Below are 19,066 nucleotides of genomic sequence, written 5' to 3' on the forward strand. Positions count from 1 at the left end.
ATGTATGAGTGACATGAGTAATAGAGTAATAGCAGTGGCTATTCTCTAAGACAACTTGATTAATAGCAGTTAATGGACTCTTATGGAAGAGATCACAATGGTGGTAGTTACTGCTCAGGAAGCAAAATCTGAAAAAGTTTTTGCTGAACTGGAGATGTCAACTAATTCTATGGCTACCATCACTAAAAGGTGACAAGAGTCACGTGATGTGGTAGGCTCGGTAAGCAGCTAGTAAGCCGAGCTCCTGCTGCCACCCCTTCATTTCAAATCGATCTCCAACCTGCTTTTATTTTTAGGAATTCTCTGTACCAGTTCTGTCCAGTGCATGCACCCAAACATGTATGGCGATTAACCTTTAAAAAAGGAAAAGAAGAAAATAAGAGCGCAGGAGCCTAAGATTGCAGCCACTCAAGCAGACTTGCCAGATCCTCCCAGCGAAGACTCGCTAGAGGAAAAAAATATCACAAGCGGTAATCACTGTCTTGGATGCTAGGCTGCATCAAATCTCAGAACAGATTGCCAGAACTCTCCCAGATTGCCTGGGAGAGTTTGATACCAGGGTTGAGTGAGTCGAAGGCAGGGTCGCGTTAGTGGATGATGATGAAGAGCACTGGAACACTGGACTGAGAAGCTGGAAAAGGCAGCCCGAGGATGGGACGAAAAATTTGACAATTTAGAAAATCATTCCCGTAGAAATTATCTAAGATTTGTTGGTCTTCCCGAGACGATTTCTGACACTGACCTAGTGGCTGTGCTGGAGGAATGGTTGACCTCTCTGATTCCCACTCTCCAGGCCTCAACACTGGGCCTACTCGAATGGGCTCATAGGCTTGGAGTTAAAGCAGGGGCAGAGGGCACCTGAAGACCACGTGTGGTGATTGCCCGCTTTTTGAATTATCTCCACAAGGTGAGAGTACTCCAACACTACCGCAAATTCCAGGAATTCCATTATGGGACTTATAAAGCCTTAATTTGTCAAGACTTTTTGTCATGTGTAACGTGCATGCACAAGGAATTTTCGCCTGTTTGCACAGACCTAGTGACCAAGAAGATCCGTTTCTCTCTCTTCTTTCTGGCCAGATTTGAGATCTGGCACCAGGGGGAAACATATCTTTGAAATTGCATCGGCGGCAGTGGAATTTATAACAAAGATGCCTAGGGTGGCCAACAATCAGACTGGCTGAACTTGAACCACATGGGCAGTTGCAAGTTGTTTTTGTTATTCTGGGAATACCTTTGAAGCAAGACTATTTGATATGTCCTGTACAACTAGCGAGTCTGTGGAAATTGTTAAAATTGAGTTTCAGATTTCTTTAGCTCGGATAAAAGAATGACTCAAATTGGTTATAAACTGGGGATCAAACCATATACTGAACTGGGAGGCAGCTGAGCACATCAGTCAGCTTAGCGACTCCTTATACCCCGATTAGGGGTTGCTTTATATTTGATTTAAAAGAAGAGTTTTTGTTTTTTGAGAAAGGGAAATTCTTTATTCCATTGGTATACTGTTTTTTGGGCTGGGGAGGAGGAGAAGATTGGGTTTGGGTGGGTGGGATTAGATGCTGATCATTCAATGCTATATTGGATCACCATATGCATACAAGCTTGGTGGATAAGTTTTGCACTCCTCAGTTCATCTCGAAGGGGGAAACACCTAGGGCTAATTCACAGTACCTCTATCTGCTGGGAAGGAGATGCGAGGAAGGGTTATCTGGGGTGGATACTGCAAATCTATGTAACAAGATGGCACTTAACTTGGTGACTTGGAATGTCGTTGGCTTGGGCACTCCAGTAAAGAGGGAGAAAGAACTATCCCAGCTTAATAAGCTTCGTTCTAAAATAATTTTCCTTTAGGAAACATTTAACTCAGGTTGAAGCCCTCAAATTAAAGAAACGATGGGTCTCACAAGTGTTCTCTGCTCCTGGAACTTCTAAAAGTTGTGGTGTAGCCATTCTAATCCATAAAACTATTGCTTTTCAAATGGTTAAAAATATGGTGGACCCAGATGGTTGATATATAATCCTTATGGGCAAATTGATGGGATCTCAGGTGATACTGGTTTCCGCTTACGCTCCAAACACTTATGATCACTCCTTTTTCTCTACGTTGCTCTCCCAAATTTCTCAACTGGGAGATTACCCTATCATTTTGGGGGGAGACTTAAAAGTGTATTATTGATCCTGCCCTAGACAGGCAACATTCTCGGGGTGGGCATCCTTTAAGTGACAAAGGACCTCGTTTCCTGTGTAAGAATTTACGACTTTTGTATTTGTGAAGGGTCCTGTACCAGGGAGTTTACCCCATATAGCCTAGGCCCACCCAAGTCGATCCCGAATAGACTACCTATTAATGTTAGAAGATAGTCTATTCAATCTCCAGTCTATGCAAATCTGTCTTATGCATATTCATCATGGATATCTTGAAAACCCAACTGGTTAGCTGAGCCTACAGGAGAGGAGCCTCCAGGAGAGGGTTGGGAAACATTGGTCCAGACCTTGCTTCAGTAAAAGTCGTTAGAGGTGGTTGTGACATCATAATTGGATCAGGGATTTTACTTCAGTTTCCTTATCCCCAAAAGCTCAGGGGGTTTGCATAGGATACAGGCTTTACAACACCTCAACAAATTCCTACACCGGGAGAAATTCAAAATGAATTGTGCAGATAATTCTCCCCTTTACCCTGCAGGGGGAGTGGACGTGTTCAATGGATCTGAAGGATGCATACACCCCTTCTGTTGGGGCTACCTTTGCTTCAAAGTGGATATAGCTCACTACCAATACAAAGCGTTGCTCTATGGCCTCTCACTGTCCCAAGGCTCTTTACAAAGTGCCTGGCAGTGGTAACAGTTCGCCTGCATCATCAGGAGATTCAGGTCTTCCCATATTTGAATGACTTTCTGATCATAGGGCCAGCACTGGATGCTGCAAAATCTGGATTGTGCTATGAAAACTTTGCATCAAAGCCTTGGTTTCTTCACAACTTCTAAAAGTCCTACCTAGTTCCAACGCAGTGCCTTCAGTTCATCTGCACCTGCAAAGACTCTCTCTTGCAGAGAGCATTCCTTCCCGCTGATTAGTGGCAACACTTTGACAGTACAGCGGTTTCTCTTGCAATCCCAGATCTCAAAAAGCAAACCGAAAGATGGTCTGTCAAAGCCAGAAGGTGCAATAGAAACAGGACAGACCCGTCACCTTTATTCGCACAAAACAGCGTTTAAAATAAACAAAAAAAAAAGCCAGACTCTGGCCAAGTTTCGCACATTGGCTACATCAGGGGCTTATTAGAGATCAAATGCTCTTATGGATTCTATTTTATGGAAAAACTTGGGAACAGCGTCCGATCAGTAGAGAAATTCAGTATTAGATGAAAACTAACTATACTCACCAGTGTCTCTTGACTACAGACCTTTAATAATGAAAGACTGCTCACTGTTCTGTCCCCAGCAGTGGGTACATGTTTGTATATTGCAGTTTAACTGTGTTTAGTGCAGTCCTCCCTTCTGAGGATTCTTAATACTGAAGCACTGTTTGTAACCTATGATACAAATCTGTGAGCCTTTGTCTTTAAGAGGCCCCCTCCCCCCTTCTAGCTTGTGGAGGCGTTTCCTATGGCAGCTCTCGACGAGAGTCAGTCGCTCCATGCTTGTTTCTGAGTAGCAGTGCTCCGTGTTACCCCCCTGAAACGGATTGGGTTTCACTTTCCCTCTTATCGCCTTCTTCTAAGGACTAAATCAGCCTCAGATTCCTCTTACCTTCCCACCCTTGCAACACAAGAAACTCCATTCTTCCTTCTCCTACCTCATCTCCAGTTACCAAAGATTCTTGCCTGGGGCTTGCATCTGAAATGCAACAACTGTGAGTAGAATTTACTTGTACAATAAACAATTTCAGACTTACAGAATCTTTGTCATGAGGACTGATTGGGGGGAAAGTTTAGCTGCCTGGATGATAAAACATGGATGTTTTATCTGAGCCAGAACACTCACAATGAAGGCTGTATGGTCACTGGTGTCTCACATTGTACAGAGACACCGGTGACCATACAGCCTTCTACCTTAACATGCACACGCACTTGCATGGGTCCTTATGTACTTAAGACCACAGCCTAGATTTGAACATGTATTTGTGCTGGTACACCCGGTGCTGTTGGGGTGCACTCAGGAGGCCACCTAGAGCCAAATGCAGGAAAACTATGGCACTGGAAACAAAAAAGTTTAAGCGTCTTGCTATCTATGAAGCTTGCCATGTAAGGGCAATCCAGCAATTGCTCTCTCTATGCCTGTGTCAGTGCTGTTCAGATGCTCAAGATGATTTGGCTATTACAAATTTTGCTGATGTTGAGTCATCTCCTCAGCTTATGGTGGCTCTGGAGGGAAGTGGGGTGAGAGGCAGCACAGTGGACAGTACCCCCTGTTCCAGATGGCAGAGGCTTCCCCGAGAGAGTGGTTAGAGTGTGCCAGGTGTGGATCCATTCATCCTTCTCCTGGGTGGAATTTTTCCAGGGCCTGCATGCTTTTATGCAGGGGTGCCCAGTGGAGGTGAAGCAACCTATTAAAAAGGGATCGATGCTCAGGTCTCCCACTTGTCAGCCGCTGCAGGGTGGCTATCCCTGGAGAGGTTCAGGGGAATGTGGATCATAATACATCAGACGACTCCAATGGGGATTTGGGTTTCTCCCTTCTGGAAGAGAAAGAAATTCCACCTGATTTGGAGTCACATCGGATTCTACTCTGGCGTTTTCACAAAGATGAGTTGCCATGTCTGTTCATTCAGACCCTGAAGACACTCAGTGTGAATGGGGGTTATGCTACGTGCTTACAAAAAAAAAAATCCCATATTGGTCACTTTACGCAAAGTATCTTATTTCTTTCCCCTTTTGGATCCAATTCAAGTTAATTCACCTTGAGTGGAATGCCCCGGAGGCAAGTTTTAAAAGGGGGTACGCTTTAGTGGATCCAGAGGCAAGGTTAGTGAAATGCTGAGGAAGCACGTGCAGTTCTGATTGGCATGCTTGTGGTTTTCCAAGAGGTTAGAAGCTTGGGTGGTAAGGATAATATTGGACAATGCCACAATAGTGGCCTACATCAATCAAGGTGGAATCAGAAGCCAACAGGTGTTGGTGGAGGTGGATGCACTCATGGTGTGGGCAGAGCATCATCTCCAGGACATATCTACCTCCCACATTGCTAGGAAGTACAATGTCAGGGATGACTTCCTCATCAGGCAGGTCTTGGACCCAGGAAAGTGGGAGTTTCAACTCATAGTGACATGCTGGAGTTGCCAGTACCTGGATTTACTGGTGAGCTCCAACAATGCGAAGGTACTAAGGTTCCTCAGTTGCAGAAGGGAGCCAAGAGCACTGGTCATAGATGCTCTTTTTCAGATTTAGCTGCAGAGTGGAGTATTTTATGCCTTCCCACCATAGCCAATGATAGGCATGGGCATTTGGAAGATTGTGAGACAGACCAAAACTGTTATTCTTGTGGCTCCATATTGGCTCTGGAGGCTGTGGTATGCCGATCTTCAGAGGCTACTGGTGGACAGTTCTCTCAGACTACCACTCAGGAAGGGACTGTTGCATCAAGGGCCCATACTGCATGACGATCTGGGTCTGTTTTGTCTTATGGCTTGGCCCTTGAGAGGGCTCAGTTGCTCAAGTGTGGATATTCTTCTGCAGTGACATCCACTGCTCCAGGCCAGGAAATTTTCTACATTTCTAGCTTATGTTAGGGTTTGGAGCATGTTCGAGAGCTGGTGTGAGGAGCAAGTTTCTCACCCTCTTAAAGTTGAAATTCCACTGACATTGGAATTTTTGCAAGAAGGTTTGGTTAAAAGCTTGGCCTTAAACATTCTGAAGATGCAGGTAGCAGCTCTCACTTGCTATAGGGGGCTTGTCTTCCCATCTAGGTGTTCAGGTTTTTGAAGGGAGTTGAACATCTACGTCCTCCATGTGGCTACCAGTGTCTATTTGGGACCTTAATCTGGTCTTGAGTTTTTTGGCAGGTTCTACATTTTGGCCACTGTGTGGTTTCTCTTTGAGGCTGCTCACCTTGAAAACAATTTTTCTGGTAGCTATCTGTTCGGCACAGCAGTCTCTGAGCTGCAAGCTCGCTCTTGCTGCGAGCCATTTCTACGAATGCTCCAGGACGACGGTATATAAAAGCATAAATAAATAAATAAATACAGCGATACAGGTACCTTCCTTTTTGCTGAAAGTGGTTTAGGAGTTTCATTTGAATTGGTCTATTTCCCTGCCCACACTGGACATCCAAAGACTGTTGCATGCTTTGGATGTCAAGCAGCATCTAGTGCAGTACTTGAAGATTACTCGTTCTTTCAAGAAGTCATAAGAATATAAGATATGCCATAATGGGTCAGACCAAGGGTCCATCAAGCCCAGCAACCTGTTTTCAACATGGCAAATCCAAGTTACAAGTACTTGGCAAGTACCTAAACGTTAAATAGATCTCAAGCTACTATTCCTTAATGACTGATAGTTTATGGATTTTTCCTTTAGAAACTTATCCAAACAATTTCTAAACCCAGTTACACTAACTGCCATAACCACATCATTTGGCAATGAACTCCAGAGCTTAACTATGCACTGAGGGAGAATTTGTTTTTTCAATTTGTTTTAAATGAGCTACTTGCTATCTTCATGGAGTGCCCCTATAGCCCTTCTATTATCTGAGAAAGTAATAACCGATTTACATTAACCTGTTCAAGTCCTTTTGTGATTTTGTAGACTTTTATCATTTCCCCCCCCTCAGTTGTCTGTTCTCCAAACAGAACAGCCCTAACCTCTTTCACCTTTCCTTATAGGGTAGCCGTTCCATGCCTCTATCATTTTGGTCAACCTTCTCTGCACTTTCTCCAGTGCAAGTATATCTTTTTTGAAATCTGGCAACCAGAATTGCACACAGTATTCAAGGTGCAGTCTCACCATGGAGTGATACAAAAGCATTAAGATAACCCGGTTTTTTTTGCCATTCCCTTCCTAATAATTCCTAACATTCTGTTTGCTTTTCTGACCACCACAGTACATTGAGCCTACGATTTCAATGTATTATCCAATATGACGCCTAGATCTCTTTCCTGGGTGGTAACTCCTAAGATAGAACCTAACATTGTGTAACTAAATAAAGCAAGGGTTATTTTTCCCTATATGCATCACCTTGCACTTGTCCACATTAAATTTCATCTGCCATTTGGAAGCCCAATCTTCCAGTCTCACAAGGGCCTTCTGCAATTTATCACAATCCACTTGAGATTTAACTATACTGCATAATAGTGTGCTCCCTGGTAGAGTTAAACAAGGCAAACCAGCGACACGGATGACTATATCTCATTGGTTGAAAGAAGTCATGGCTGCCTGTGTGGATGCAGATATCCCATTACCTAGACCAGGTCGCATTCCACTAGAGCTCAGGTAGTTTCGTGGGCAGAGCTTCGGTTGTTATCTCTCTTCAAGATTTGCTGAGCAGCAACATGGTCCTCCTTACACACTTTCTCCAAGCATTACTGCTTAGATGTTAAGACTCAGTATGTGCATTTCGCGTGTGCAGTGTTGATGGGACTGCAGGCAGCCTCCCGCCCTTTTTCGGAATAAGCTTGACACATACTGTTGTGGATAGACCTACCTGAGTGCAGAGTAAGGAGAAATTACTACTTACCTGATAATTTCCTTTCCTCTAAGGAAGGCAGGCCAATCCACAACCCACCCTGGGCTGCCTACTTGCTTTTAGTTTGTCCTTTATATGTGGATGATGAAGAGTGTTATTTCTGTTAATTTATTTAAAAGATTGGTAAGTGACATAACCAGCCCTTAAGATTAGTTGATAACTTTTTTGCTTAGCTCAGTGTTTCCCAGTTGGAAGCACGAGTGATTGACTAACAGTCATGTACAAGTATAATCACTTTGTCCACAGTTTGGCTTTTCTAGAGATACTGACGGGCTGAGGTCTGGGCTGGGCAGGGCTATATGTCAGTGTCATCAGCGAGTCACTATCTGCTGGTAGGAGTGCGTAACACACTGGTGTGGATTGATCTGCCTTCCTTAGAGGAATGGAAATTATCAGGTAAGTATTAATTTCTCCTTTGAAAGTGAACATGTTATCCAAAATGTTAGTGGTGCTCCTGTAAGGCTAACAAGCTACAACTAGTTCCCTGAACTACCAGATCTAGATCTGGACTTGTCTAAATTGTCTTGTTTCTGTGCTGATTTTAGTGAGAAAAAGCACAAGTTTCAGCTACTGAATAGAACCTGATATTTGTCTAGCTTATAGAACTCAGAATAATTTGATTTTGAGATTAATTTTGCATGTCTCAGTGGAAAATTCTCTGTGCAGTGATGCCCAGTTTAGCTGGGCAGTCTGGAGAAAAGCCATTTTATGTATAATATTCAAGAACCATCTGATTACTATTCTGGCCTATCTTCACCATCTCTCTTGGGCCCTGTTGTGTGTGTGCATTCAATTTTTAAGGCCACCATCTAATTACAACTCCCTAGGAAGTCAACTCTCTTGAAAACCTTGTAACTCATTTTCTTCAATATTTTGGGGTATGCCTACAAATTGCAAATTGTGTTGTGATCTGTTTTCTAACACCTCCAGCTCTTCTTTGCAGTATTCTGATTTCTCCTTAAGCTTTTTAATATATACAACTGCCATGTATGTATCTACTACCGCAGACTATGTGCTCTATATTTGTCACCCTTTTTTTTTGCAAAATCTCTTTATTAAGGAACGCTGTTGTACAATAAAAACAAAAACTATATAATTGAACTACAACACTTGCACAGCAGCATCCTTTACCAGGATTTTTACCTTTTATACTCCTCCCTCCCCCCATCCATCTCCTGATGCCGATATAAACTTACATTAACTCTATTAGCCTATACAGATTGGTGTTCCACAGATCTGATGCATACAATCCCAAAGGAAATAACTGCTGTAAAGACTGCGGTAGAGCCTGCAAAAATTGGTACCATATGTCCTTGAACAGCAATTCTTCTTGCGCGAAAAGCATTGATATAATGACTCATATTCCAACTGGAACAAGCCTGTCATTAATGCTCTCCACATACCCCCACCCCCACCCCCACCCCATTGCAAGCACTCCTGTGGAAGCCTAAACATGGAGACCAGTGGAGACCAGTGAATTATTTGCCGCTGGCGTTAGGAAATACGCTCAAAGGCAAAATTGGTGGGCCCTTTTAAATACTTCCAGCTCTCCTACCTTTTTCATAATATTTGTTTCCTGGCGGGCATGGAATCACAAGCTTTCTCCACATGGGCAGATCAGGGTATTGCCTATAATCGGACACCTTTGGAAGGAGGGTACAATGATGACTTTAGCTGATTTTCAGGGAAAATATAAAGACTGTGAGCAGCATTTTCTAAGCTTTGCCCAGGTTCACCATTTCTTAAAAGCGATGCAGGAGAACCAAACTTTACGTGTATCTAAGTCCTTGTTTGAATCATATTGTGAACATGCTGGCGAAATTAAAGGGTGATATCAAAGATACACCATTCTCAACATGCACTCGCCCTATACTTTTTCACACAATGCAGCAAGGTCACAGGATTTAGGAGGAGACACTCTTAGAGAGGATGAGTGGGATGTATCAACCTATCCTTCCAACTACAGCAACACATGTATCAGCCTATCCTTCCAACTACAGCAACACATCTCCAATAGACCAATCAGAAGTGCATACCAGAACATGCTTCACACCCAGCCAACAAAAACCTCATTGAGGAAACGAGCTCTGTCCACTGCAGGTCCCCATCTTTGGAACCTGCTCCCACCGGACCTCCGCCAAGAACCATGCCTTCCGACATTCAAAAAGAAGCTAAAGACTTGGCTATTCACTCAAGCTTTCCCTGAGAGCTAAAATTTGGTGAAGCGACAGACGATATACCTACCTCTGTACATATGTTCCTGATTTATGGTTCCCAGTTACATTTAATTGAGTTTATGAAAGTTCTCTTTAATAGTTTTCCTGTATACTTGTGTTAATGTATTCTGCCTTGAGGCGACTGTTTTAATGTATTTCCGCCCTGGAGGAGACTGTTCAGTTCCTTGTAAACCGGTGCGATATGTATTCTTTACAGGAACATCGGTATATAAAAATTAAAAATAAATAAATAAATAAATGTAGTGTTTTTTAGATTATCGAAAAGTTCTCTCTCTGCAGCGATACAGAAGCATTGCTTTAAATTGCTTTATCACTGGCACTTGTTTAAGATTTATGAATATCCTGAGATATAGAAAAAATAGAACATGTGCTAAATGTATTAATAGTTTGATATATATCTCTTTTTTTGAAGCAATTTAGGATATTTTTGTATCAAATAGATTTTGTGTTTTCATGTCCTTCTGTGATGTTTGATGATTACTAAGTAGGACTGTGATTTTGCCCTTGTGATTGTTACCGTATTAAGATACTGTGATGGCCACTCCACAACCTACACTTTCTTCTGCGGCAGCCGCTGAAAGCTCAACTTGGCCTTGTGTTTCAGATCATTGCCATGTTGGAAAATCTAAGTATGCCCCATGTGTAACTTCCTGGCTGATGAATGCAAATTGCCTCCAATATTTTCTGATAAGATGCTACATTCATCCTGCCATCAATTCTGACTAAATTCCTTGTGTTGCTGTAGCTTACACATTCTGGTTTCACGGTATGGATAATGTGCTTCTCTTCATAGAGCTTATGGTTGTGACCATAAAGTTCAAATTTTGGTCTCATCACTCCAAAATATTTTGTTCCAGAAGTTTTGAGGCTTCTTTAGGTGCTGTTTGGCAGATTGTAAGTAGGCAGTTTTGTGCAGCAATGTTTTTTTTTTTCTGGCAACTCTTCCATGCAGCCCATTTTGGTTCAAGTATCTCCTTATTGTGCATGCTGAAACACCCATACCACTTTGCTTCAGAGAAACCAGTATTTCAATAGAAGTTGCTTGTGGGATTTCTTTGCTTCCCAACAAATTTTACTGGCAATTGTGTCTGAAATCTTTCTTGGTCTACCTTAGTAATAACAGAACCCATAATTTTCCACTTCTTGATCAGAGTTAAACAGTACTGATTGGCATTTTCATATCTCTGGATATCTTTTTATATTCTTTTCCTGATTTATAAAGTTGAACTACTTTTGTTCGCAGATCCTGACAGTTTTTTTTGCATTCCCACAAAGTCAGTGCAGCCCTGGATGACATGCACAAGGGTTTCCCAAGAGCTAAGAAACTCATTGACTATTTATACACAGATACTAATTACCGTATTTTTCACTCCATAAGACGCATTTTTTTCCCCCAAAAGTGGGGGGAAAATGTTTGTGCGTCTTATGGAGAGAGTATAAAAAAAATAAAAAAATAATAACTACAACCCCCCACCCTCCTGACCCCCCTCCCCCAAGACCTGCCATTGGTCGACCCTTATGACATAGTAAGGGCCAAGGGCTGTCGGCGCCATTTTGATTACTGGCAGCCAATGGCCCAAGTGCAGGAGATCACTCCCGGACCCCTGCTGGACCACCAAGGACTTTTGGCAGGTCTTTGGGGAGGGGGGGGGTGGGGGTCAGGAGGGTGGGGAGGGTTGTAGTTAATAAAATTTAAAGGGTTGGGATGGGGGGTTTCCCACAGAAAGAGAACGATAAACGTTTTCTGATCTGGGGAGTGGACCAAAATGGCCCTCCCCAGACCCGAAAATGAAATGGGGACAAAAAAAAAATTTTATGCACTCCCCTAATTTGCTCCATAAGACACACAGACGCCCGGGAAGAGAGTCTGTTTAGCACACCATTTTTTTATTTTTTATTTTTCCCTCCTTTGAATCCTACGTGTGTCTTATGGAGCGAAAAATACATTACTATCAAATAAGGCACAGGTGTGGATATCTACCCTTCACTGCTGTCTCAACCCGAGTGTATATTGTCAGCCCAATCATTCAAGGGTATGTAAACTTTTGAACAGGACCAATTTTTTTTTTAATTTCCCTTATTGCTATGGTTTGTTTAGTGATTGTGCTATTCTGTTATGCATAATAGTTTAATTTGAAACATTAAAAGTAACAGACTTTTTTTTGTCTGATCACTCATGTTTTCTTAAAATGCTACACATCTTAAATTCTGCCAGGGTTATGAAAACGTATGAGCACAACTACCTTTTTTATCTTATCTGTTTTGAAATCATATATAGGGGTAGATTTTATAAATTTACGCGAGCGTGAACAAAAGTACGCTGGATTTTATAAGATACGTGTGTAGCTGCACGTATCTTATAAAATCCGGGGTCGGCGCGCGCAAGGGGGTGCACATTTGTGCAACTTGCGCGCGCCGAGCCCGGTGCGCGCTGCCTGATCCCACCAAGGCCGCTCCGAAATCCCCCTCCCTTCCCCTACCTAACCCCCCTTACCTTTGTTGGCAGATTTACGCCTGCCGGAAGCAGGTGTAAATATGCATGCGCCAGCGGGCTGCTGGCGCGCCATCACTCAACCCAGGGGCTGGTCTGGAGGCCGGCGCCACGCCCCCGGGCCGGCACCACGCCCCCGGACCCACCCCCTGACCCCCCCCCTCCTTTTACAAAGCCCTGGGACTTACGCGCGTCCCTGGGCTATGTGCGCGCGCTGGCGGCCTATGCAAAATAGGTGCGCCAGTGCCCTGCACGCGTAAATCCAACCGGATTTACGCGCGCAGGGCTTTTAAAATCCGGCCCATAGTACATTTATTTGTAAACCAGATTTTCAGAATTGTTCAGTTTCTGTCTCCATGCTCTAAGTTATTGGCGCTTCTTCCTTGTTTATATTATAAACTACCACTTTAGGAGCAGCTAATGATATGTCAACTTGATTCATCCAGGGACATGCACTTCTTATCCTAGCTTCCTTGAATAGAGTAGCCCTTTACAAAGTCAGTTTCAGATAACATGATTCCTAGTAGACAGTACTCTGTGCTTGTATAAAGCAAGTGAGAAATGAAGAACACAATGGCATAGAACTACCACAAGGTCCTTTTTATCTTCTCCTTCCTATTGCAATACCACAGACCCTACTTAATTTTCTGCTTTACCCTATCTTTACCACCACTCTGCCCTTGGCCCATACTTTTTAAAAATGTTAATATTCTGTCCCCACGACCTCCATTCTGATGTGACATGAGGGGGGGGGGGGGGGCAAGAAGAGTACATGTACAAAGTAGAACTCAGATGCACACATTTCTATAAAATAATTGTGTACCTGTCTGAAACAATGTGGAGGAGCGGATAGTGAACCAGTCTCTCTCAAGTAACCTTCCCAGTTAAAGTGTTCTAAAAAAAATAAAATAAAATATATATATAATAAAACAAATGATTAAAAAGAGACATACATATACCTTACAAAAAATGTATATACTAAACCAAAAATAAATTTTGATCTTTGTTCATAAGCAGCAAAGATTAGAAAAAAGGCAAAAGCATGGGTTTTTCTAATTGTAAGGTTAAAGACAAACACTAAACTGTAACCCATGCCAAAAGACAGAAGCATGTGAACTATGTTTCCGATGACCATTGAACTGCAAGTGTCTGTTCTTTCCCAGTTGTTAAATGTATACATTCAACCTAAAAGGAGATTTAGTAAGAAGCAATGGACTAGAAAGCTAAGTAGATATATAGTTTCATTTAGAACTAGGATCTGTTAGAGCTGAAAAAGTTGTAATCCATTTGGGTGCACCAATCTCTGACTCAGGCTAAGCATGTTGTAAATATTTTCATCTAAAACCTCTATAAACAGATGCGCTCCTCTGGATGAGCAAAATTTCAAAGGATCCACCTCCCTCAGTGGTTAATTTTCAGGGTGGTATTTTACCTAAAAAAATGGAGAGATTACTTACCTGATAATCTCGTTTTCCTTAGTGTAGGCAGATGGACTCATTACAAGTGGGTATAGTGTGCTCGTGCTAGCAGTTGGAGACGGATCCGACGTCAGCACGCGGTACATATACCCCTGCAGGAAGTGCAGCAGCTCAGTAATCTTCCTTGTAAAAGCTTCATGGATATATGTGTGACTGACCGATTGATTAACCAAACATGATTAACCTGACCGATTGATAGTAGCTGGAGACCGCCAGTGTTCTCAACCGGAAGGAGTCGACACCCGGCAGGGTGGATGCCCTATATAAGAAAACATGGCTTACCTTGAATCGGTGAAACTCCATGTATATCGGCAGCCGGGCGGGATGCTGAGTCCATCTGCCTACATTAAGGAAAATGAGATTCTCAGGTAAGTAATCTCTCCATTTCCTAGCGTGTAGCAGATGGACTCATTACAAGTGGGATGTACAAAAGCTACTCCCGGACTGGGTGGGAGGCTGCCCGAGGTCCGTTTAGGATTGCCCTTGCAAATGCTGTATCCTCCCTGGCCTGGATGTCCAGACGGTAGAATCTGGAGAAGGTATGGAGGGAGGACCACGTTGCCGCTTTACATATCTCTGCAGGTGACAGCATCCTAGTTTCTGCCCAGGAGGCCGCTTGAGCTCTGGTAGAGTGAGCCTTGACCCGTAGAGGTGGTGGTTTTCCCGCTTCTACGTAGGCCGCCTTGATAACTTCTTTGATCCAGCGAGCAATAGTCGCCCGTGAGGCCGCTTCTCCTTGCCTCTTCCCGCTGTGAAGGATGAACAGGTGGTCCGTCTTTCGTACTGCTTCCGACATTTCCAGGTATCTGGACAGCAGCCTGCCGATGTCGAGATGGTGCAGTATTCGACCTTCTTCCGACTTCTTCAAACCTTCCATGGTTGGCAAGGATATGGTTTGGTTGAGGTGGAACTGTGAGATTACTTTGGGTAAGAAGGAGGGAACTGTGCGAAGATGGATAGCCCCTGGGGTGATCCTGAGAAACGGATCGCGGCAGGACAGCGCTTGTAGCTCTGAGATGCGGCATGCTGAGCATACGGCCAGCAAGAACACCATCTTCAAGGTTAACACACGGAGGGTCAGGCTTCGGAGAGGTCTGAAGGCGGGTCCCACTAGGAATTCCAAAACTAGGTTGAGGTTCCACAGGGGCACTGGCCACTTCAGTGGCGGGCGAATGTGTTTGACTCCTTTCAGGAAACGTGAAACGTCTGGGTGTGTGGCAATGCTGTTGCAGTCACTCCTGGGGCCGTAGCAGGATAGCGCTGCCACCTGAACCTTGATTGAATTGAGGGACAGACCCTTCTGAAGTCCATCTTGCAGGAAATCCAGAATGATGGGGATTTTAGCGGCATGCGGATTGGTGCTGCGAGTTTCGCACCAGGCTTCAAATACTCTCCAGATCCTTATATAAAAGTTAGTGATGTGGAGAACTTGCGTGCTCGGAGGAGTGTATCTATTACCGGCCCCGAGTATCCCCTTTTCTTCAGTCGAGCCCTCTCAATGGCCAGACCGTAAGAGAGAATTGAGCTGGATTCTCGTGGAGGATGGGACCTTGTCGCAGCAGGTCCCTGTGAGGGGGCAGGGGTAGAGGATCCCCTGCCAGTAGTCTTCTCATGTCTGCATACCAGGATCTTCTTGGCCAGTCCGGGGCCACCAGAAGAACTAGGCCTCTGTGCTGCTGAATCTTGTGTATAATGGCACCCAGCAGGGGCCATGGGGGAAAGGCATATAGCAGGATCCCCGGAGGCCATGGCTGCACCAGGGCGTCGATCCCGTGGGAGAGAGGATCTCGTCTGCGACTGAAGTATCTGGGTACTTGAGCGTTGGACCTGTCCACTAGTAGGTCCATGCCCAGAGTCCCCCACTGATCCACAATCATCTGGAAGGCCGTGGATGACAGCTGCCATTCCCACGGGTTTAGGCTTTCTCTGCTGAGGAAGTCTGCCGTGGTGTTGTCCTTCCCGGCGATGTGGACGGCGAAGATGTCCTGGAGATTTGCTTCCGCCCAAGCCATCAGGGGGGCTATTTCTAAGGATACCTGTCGGCTTCTGGTTCCGCCCTGTCTGTTGATGTATGCCACCGTGGTGGCGTTGTGCGACATCACTGACTGCTCTGTTTCGAAGTCTGTGGGCAAATCGCAGGCAGGCTAACCTGACTGCCCGTGCCTCTAGTCGGTTGATGTTCCACCCCAACTCTTCTCTGTTCCACCGCCCTTGGGCTGTTAGCTCTTCGCAGTGTTCTCCCCAGCCGCTCAGGCTGGCATCTGTAGTGAGCAGGGTCCAGGTTGGGGAGGACATTTTTGACCCCCGGCTCGTGTGGCCGAGCTGCAGCCACCACCGTAACTGATTCCGTACTCTGGCCGGTAGAGGTAGATGCACGGTGTAGTTCTGTAATCGTGGGCTCCACCGAGATAGGAGGGCGCGCTGTAACGGTCTCATATGAGCCCGTGCCCATGGTATCACTTCCAGAGTGGAGGCCATTAGGCAGAGGACCTGTAGGTAATCCCAAGCTGTGGGCCGGGTGGTGCTCAGCAGATTCTGCAAACGATTCCGGAGTTTTGATCTCCTCTTGGAGGTCAGGCTGATCTTGTCTTCCTGGGTGTCGAATCGGAGTCCTAGGTATTCCAGCGACTGCGAAGGCTGTAGGGAACTCTTGTTTATGTTGACTACCCATCCTAGGCTTTCCAGAAGAGATATAACTGTTGGTTGCCCGGTGGCTCTCCTCCGGTGACTTTGCCCTGATCAGCCAATCGTCTAGGTAGGGATGGACGAGAATTCCTTCCTTCCTGAGTGACGCCGCCGCCACCACTACTATTACCTTGGTAAAGGTCCGCGGTGCGGTGGCTAACCTGAAGGGTAGAGCCCGGAACTGAAAGTGCTGTTTCAGGACTTTGAAGCGTAAGTAGCGCTGGTGATCTCGATGGATTGGGATATGCAAGTAAGCCTCTGACAGATCCAGGGATGTGAGATAATCCCCTGGCTGTATTGCTCTTCGGACTGACCGCAGAGTTTCCATGTGAAATCCTGGGACCCTTAAGTGCCAGTTGACTGACTTGAGGTCCAGGACGGGTCTGAAGGTGCCCACCTTCTTGGGTACGATGAAATAAATGGAGTAATGCCCAGAATTTATCTCCCATGCAGGCACTGGGATTATGGCTTTTAGGGACAGGAGCCTCCCCAAGGTAGCTTCCAGCGCCGCCCTCTTGAGGGGCGGACAAGGAGATTCCACAAACTTGTCCGGAGGGAGATGAAGGAAGTCCAGGTAATACCCTTCCCGGACAATGGCGAGGACCCACTGGTCCGAAGTAATCTCGACCCACCTGTGGTAGAATAGGGTTAGCCTGCCCCCTATGGCTTCTTCCCCCAGATGGGTCGGCTGATTCTCATTGTGGGGTGCGGCCGGGACCCGAACCCAAGCCGGTTCCCCTCTTGTTGTGCCTGGTCCGAAAGGACTGGTTCCTGGTCTGAGAACGAGGTGCTTGGTAGCGAGCCCTGTAAGGGTTGAAGCGTTGAGCTTCTACCTCTGGATGGTCTAGGAAAAGGGCGCTGGTTCCTCCTTGACTTGTCTTCTGGTAGACGAGGTAATGGAGATGCGCCCCATTTATTAGCCAGTTTCTCGAGTTGCTGCCGAACAGGAGGGATCCCTTAAAGGGCATTCTTGTAAGGCGTGTCTTGGAGGAGGAGTCGGCCGACCAATTTCGTAGCCAGAGCTGTCTCCTGGCTGCCACTGAGGATGACACTCCTTTGGCTGCTGTACGGACTAAGTCGGAGGCAGCGTCAATGAGGAACGAGGGCTAATTCCATTTCTTCTCCCGGGGTGTTGTTCCTGGCTTGTGATAAACAGGAACGCGTCACCACGGTGCAGCAGGTCGCAATTCGTAGGGACATGGCTGCCACCTCAAAGGCTTGTTTCAGAATGGCGTCCATGCGCCGGTCATGTGCATCCTTGAGGGCCGTCCCTCCCTCCACCGGAATGGTGGTGCGCTTCACAATTGCGCTAACTATGGCGTCTACCTTTGGGCATGCCAGCAGCTCCTTGGTTGCCGGGTCCAGGGGGTACATGCTAGACAAAGCCCGACCCCCTTTGAATGAGGCCTCATCTAACGGTCCAACCGACTCCCTCATGGGTTTCTTGCTTCAGATATATTTTTAAAAGTTTGATTTTTTGCCTCTACAGCCAACTACATTTCAAATTCTCTCTTGGCCTACCTTAGCAATCTTACACACTTAACAATGCTTATGCTTTTTCCTATTTTCTTCAAATGGATCTTTCTTCCAATTTTTGAAGATTGTTTTGGCTAAAATAGCCTCTTTCACCTTACCTTTTAACCATGCCATAATCGGTTTGCCTTCCTTCCACCTTTTTTAATGCGTGGAATTAATCTGGACTGTGCTTCTAAGATTGTATTTTTAAACAATGTCCACACCTGTTGTACACTTTTAACCTTTGCAGCCGCACCTTTCCGTTTTTTTTCTAATTATTCTCATTTTCTCAGTTTCCCTTTTGAAAATTTTGTGTTAGAGTTGTAGATTTAATATTGTATCCCTTCCAGTCATTAGTTCAAATCTGATCATGTTATGGTCACTATTGCCAAGTGGCCCCATCATAGTTACATCTCTCACCAAATCCTGCATTCCACTAAGAATTAAATATAAAATAGCTCCCTCTCTCATTGGTTCCTGAACCAATTCTCCATGAAGCAGTCTTTTATTGCATCCAGGAACTTTATGCCTCTAGCATGTACTGATGTTAAATTTACCCAGTCAATATTGGGGTAATTGAAATCTCCAATTACTGCACTGCTAAACTGGTTAGCTTCGTTGATTTCTCTTAGCATTTCATCATTTGTCTGATCATTTTGGCCAGATGGATGACAGTACACTCCTGTCCCTATACTCTTACCCAACACACATGGGATTTCTAGATTCTACTGAGCATTTAATCTCTTGTATGAGCTTCATTATGTTGGACTCTATACCCTCCCGTAAAGTGCCACACTAACAGCAAGTTGATCCTCCCTGTCATTGCGATATAATTTGTATCCTGATACAGCACTGTTCCATTGGTTATCCTCCTTCCACCAGGTCTCTGAGATACCAATTATGTCTACCTCATTATTCACTTCTATACACTAACTCTCCCATCCCTTCTTAGATTTCTGGCATTGGCAAACAGACATT

General features: G+C 44.9%; 1 protein-coding gene across 10 annotated transcripts in view; it reads right to left on the bottom strand.

The window, feature by feature from the left end:
* The window catches only part of SCML2 (Scm polycomb group protein like 2), a 282,901-nt gene that overhangs the window by 200,377 nt on the left and 63,458 nt on the right, over positions 1-19,066 (bottom strand). For 7 of the 10 annotated variants that reach the window (XM_029603332.1, XM_029603329.1, XM_029603328.1 and 4 more), the window contains one exon: positions 13,234-13,304. The exons of the other annotated variants lie outside the window; for them this stretch is intronic. In XM_029603332.1, the coding sequence (XP_029459192.1) occupies positions 13,234-13,304 (71 nt within the window). The remainder of the gene's footprint in view (positions 1-13,233; positions 13,305-19,066) is intronic. 10 annotated transcript variants of the gene reach the window in all.

This window comes from Rhinatrema bivittatum, chromosome 5 (assembly GCF_901001135.1).
Source record: "Rhinatrema bivittatum chromosome 5, aRhiBiv1.1, whole genome shotgun sequence".
Classification (NCBI taxonomy): Eukaryota; Metazoa; Chordata; class Amphibia; order Gymnophiona; family Rhinatrematidae; genus Rhinatrema; species Rhinatrema bivittatum.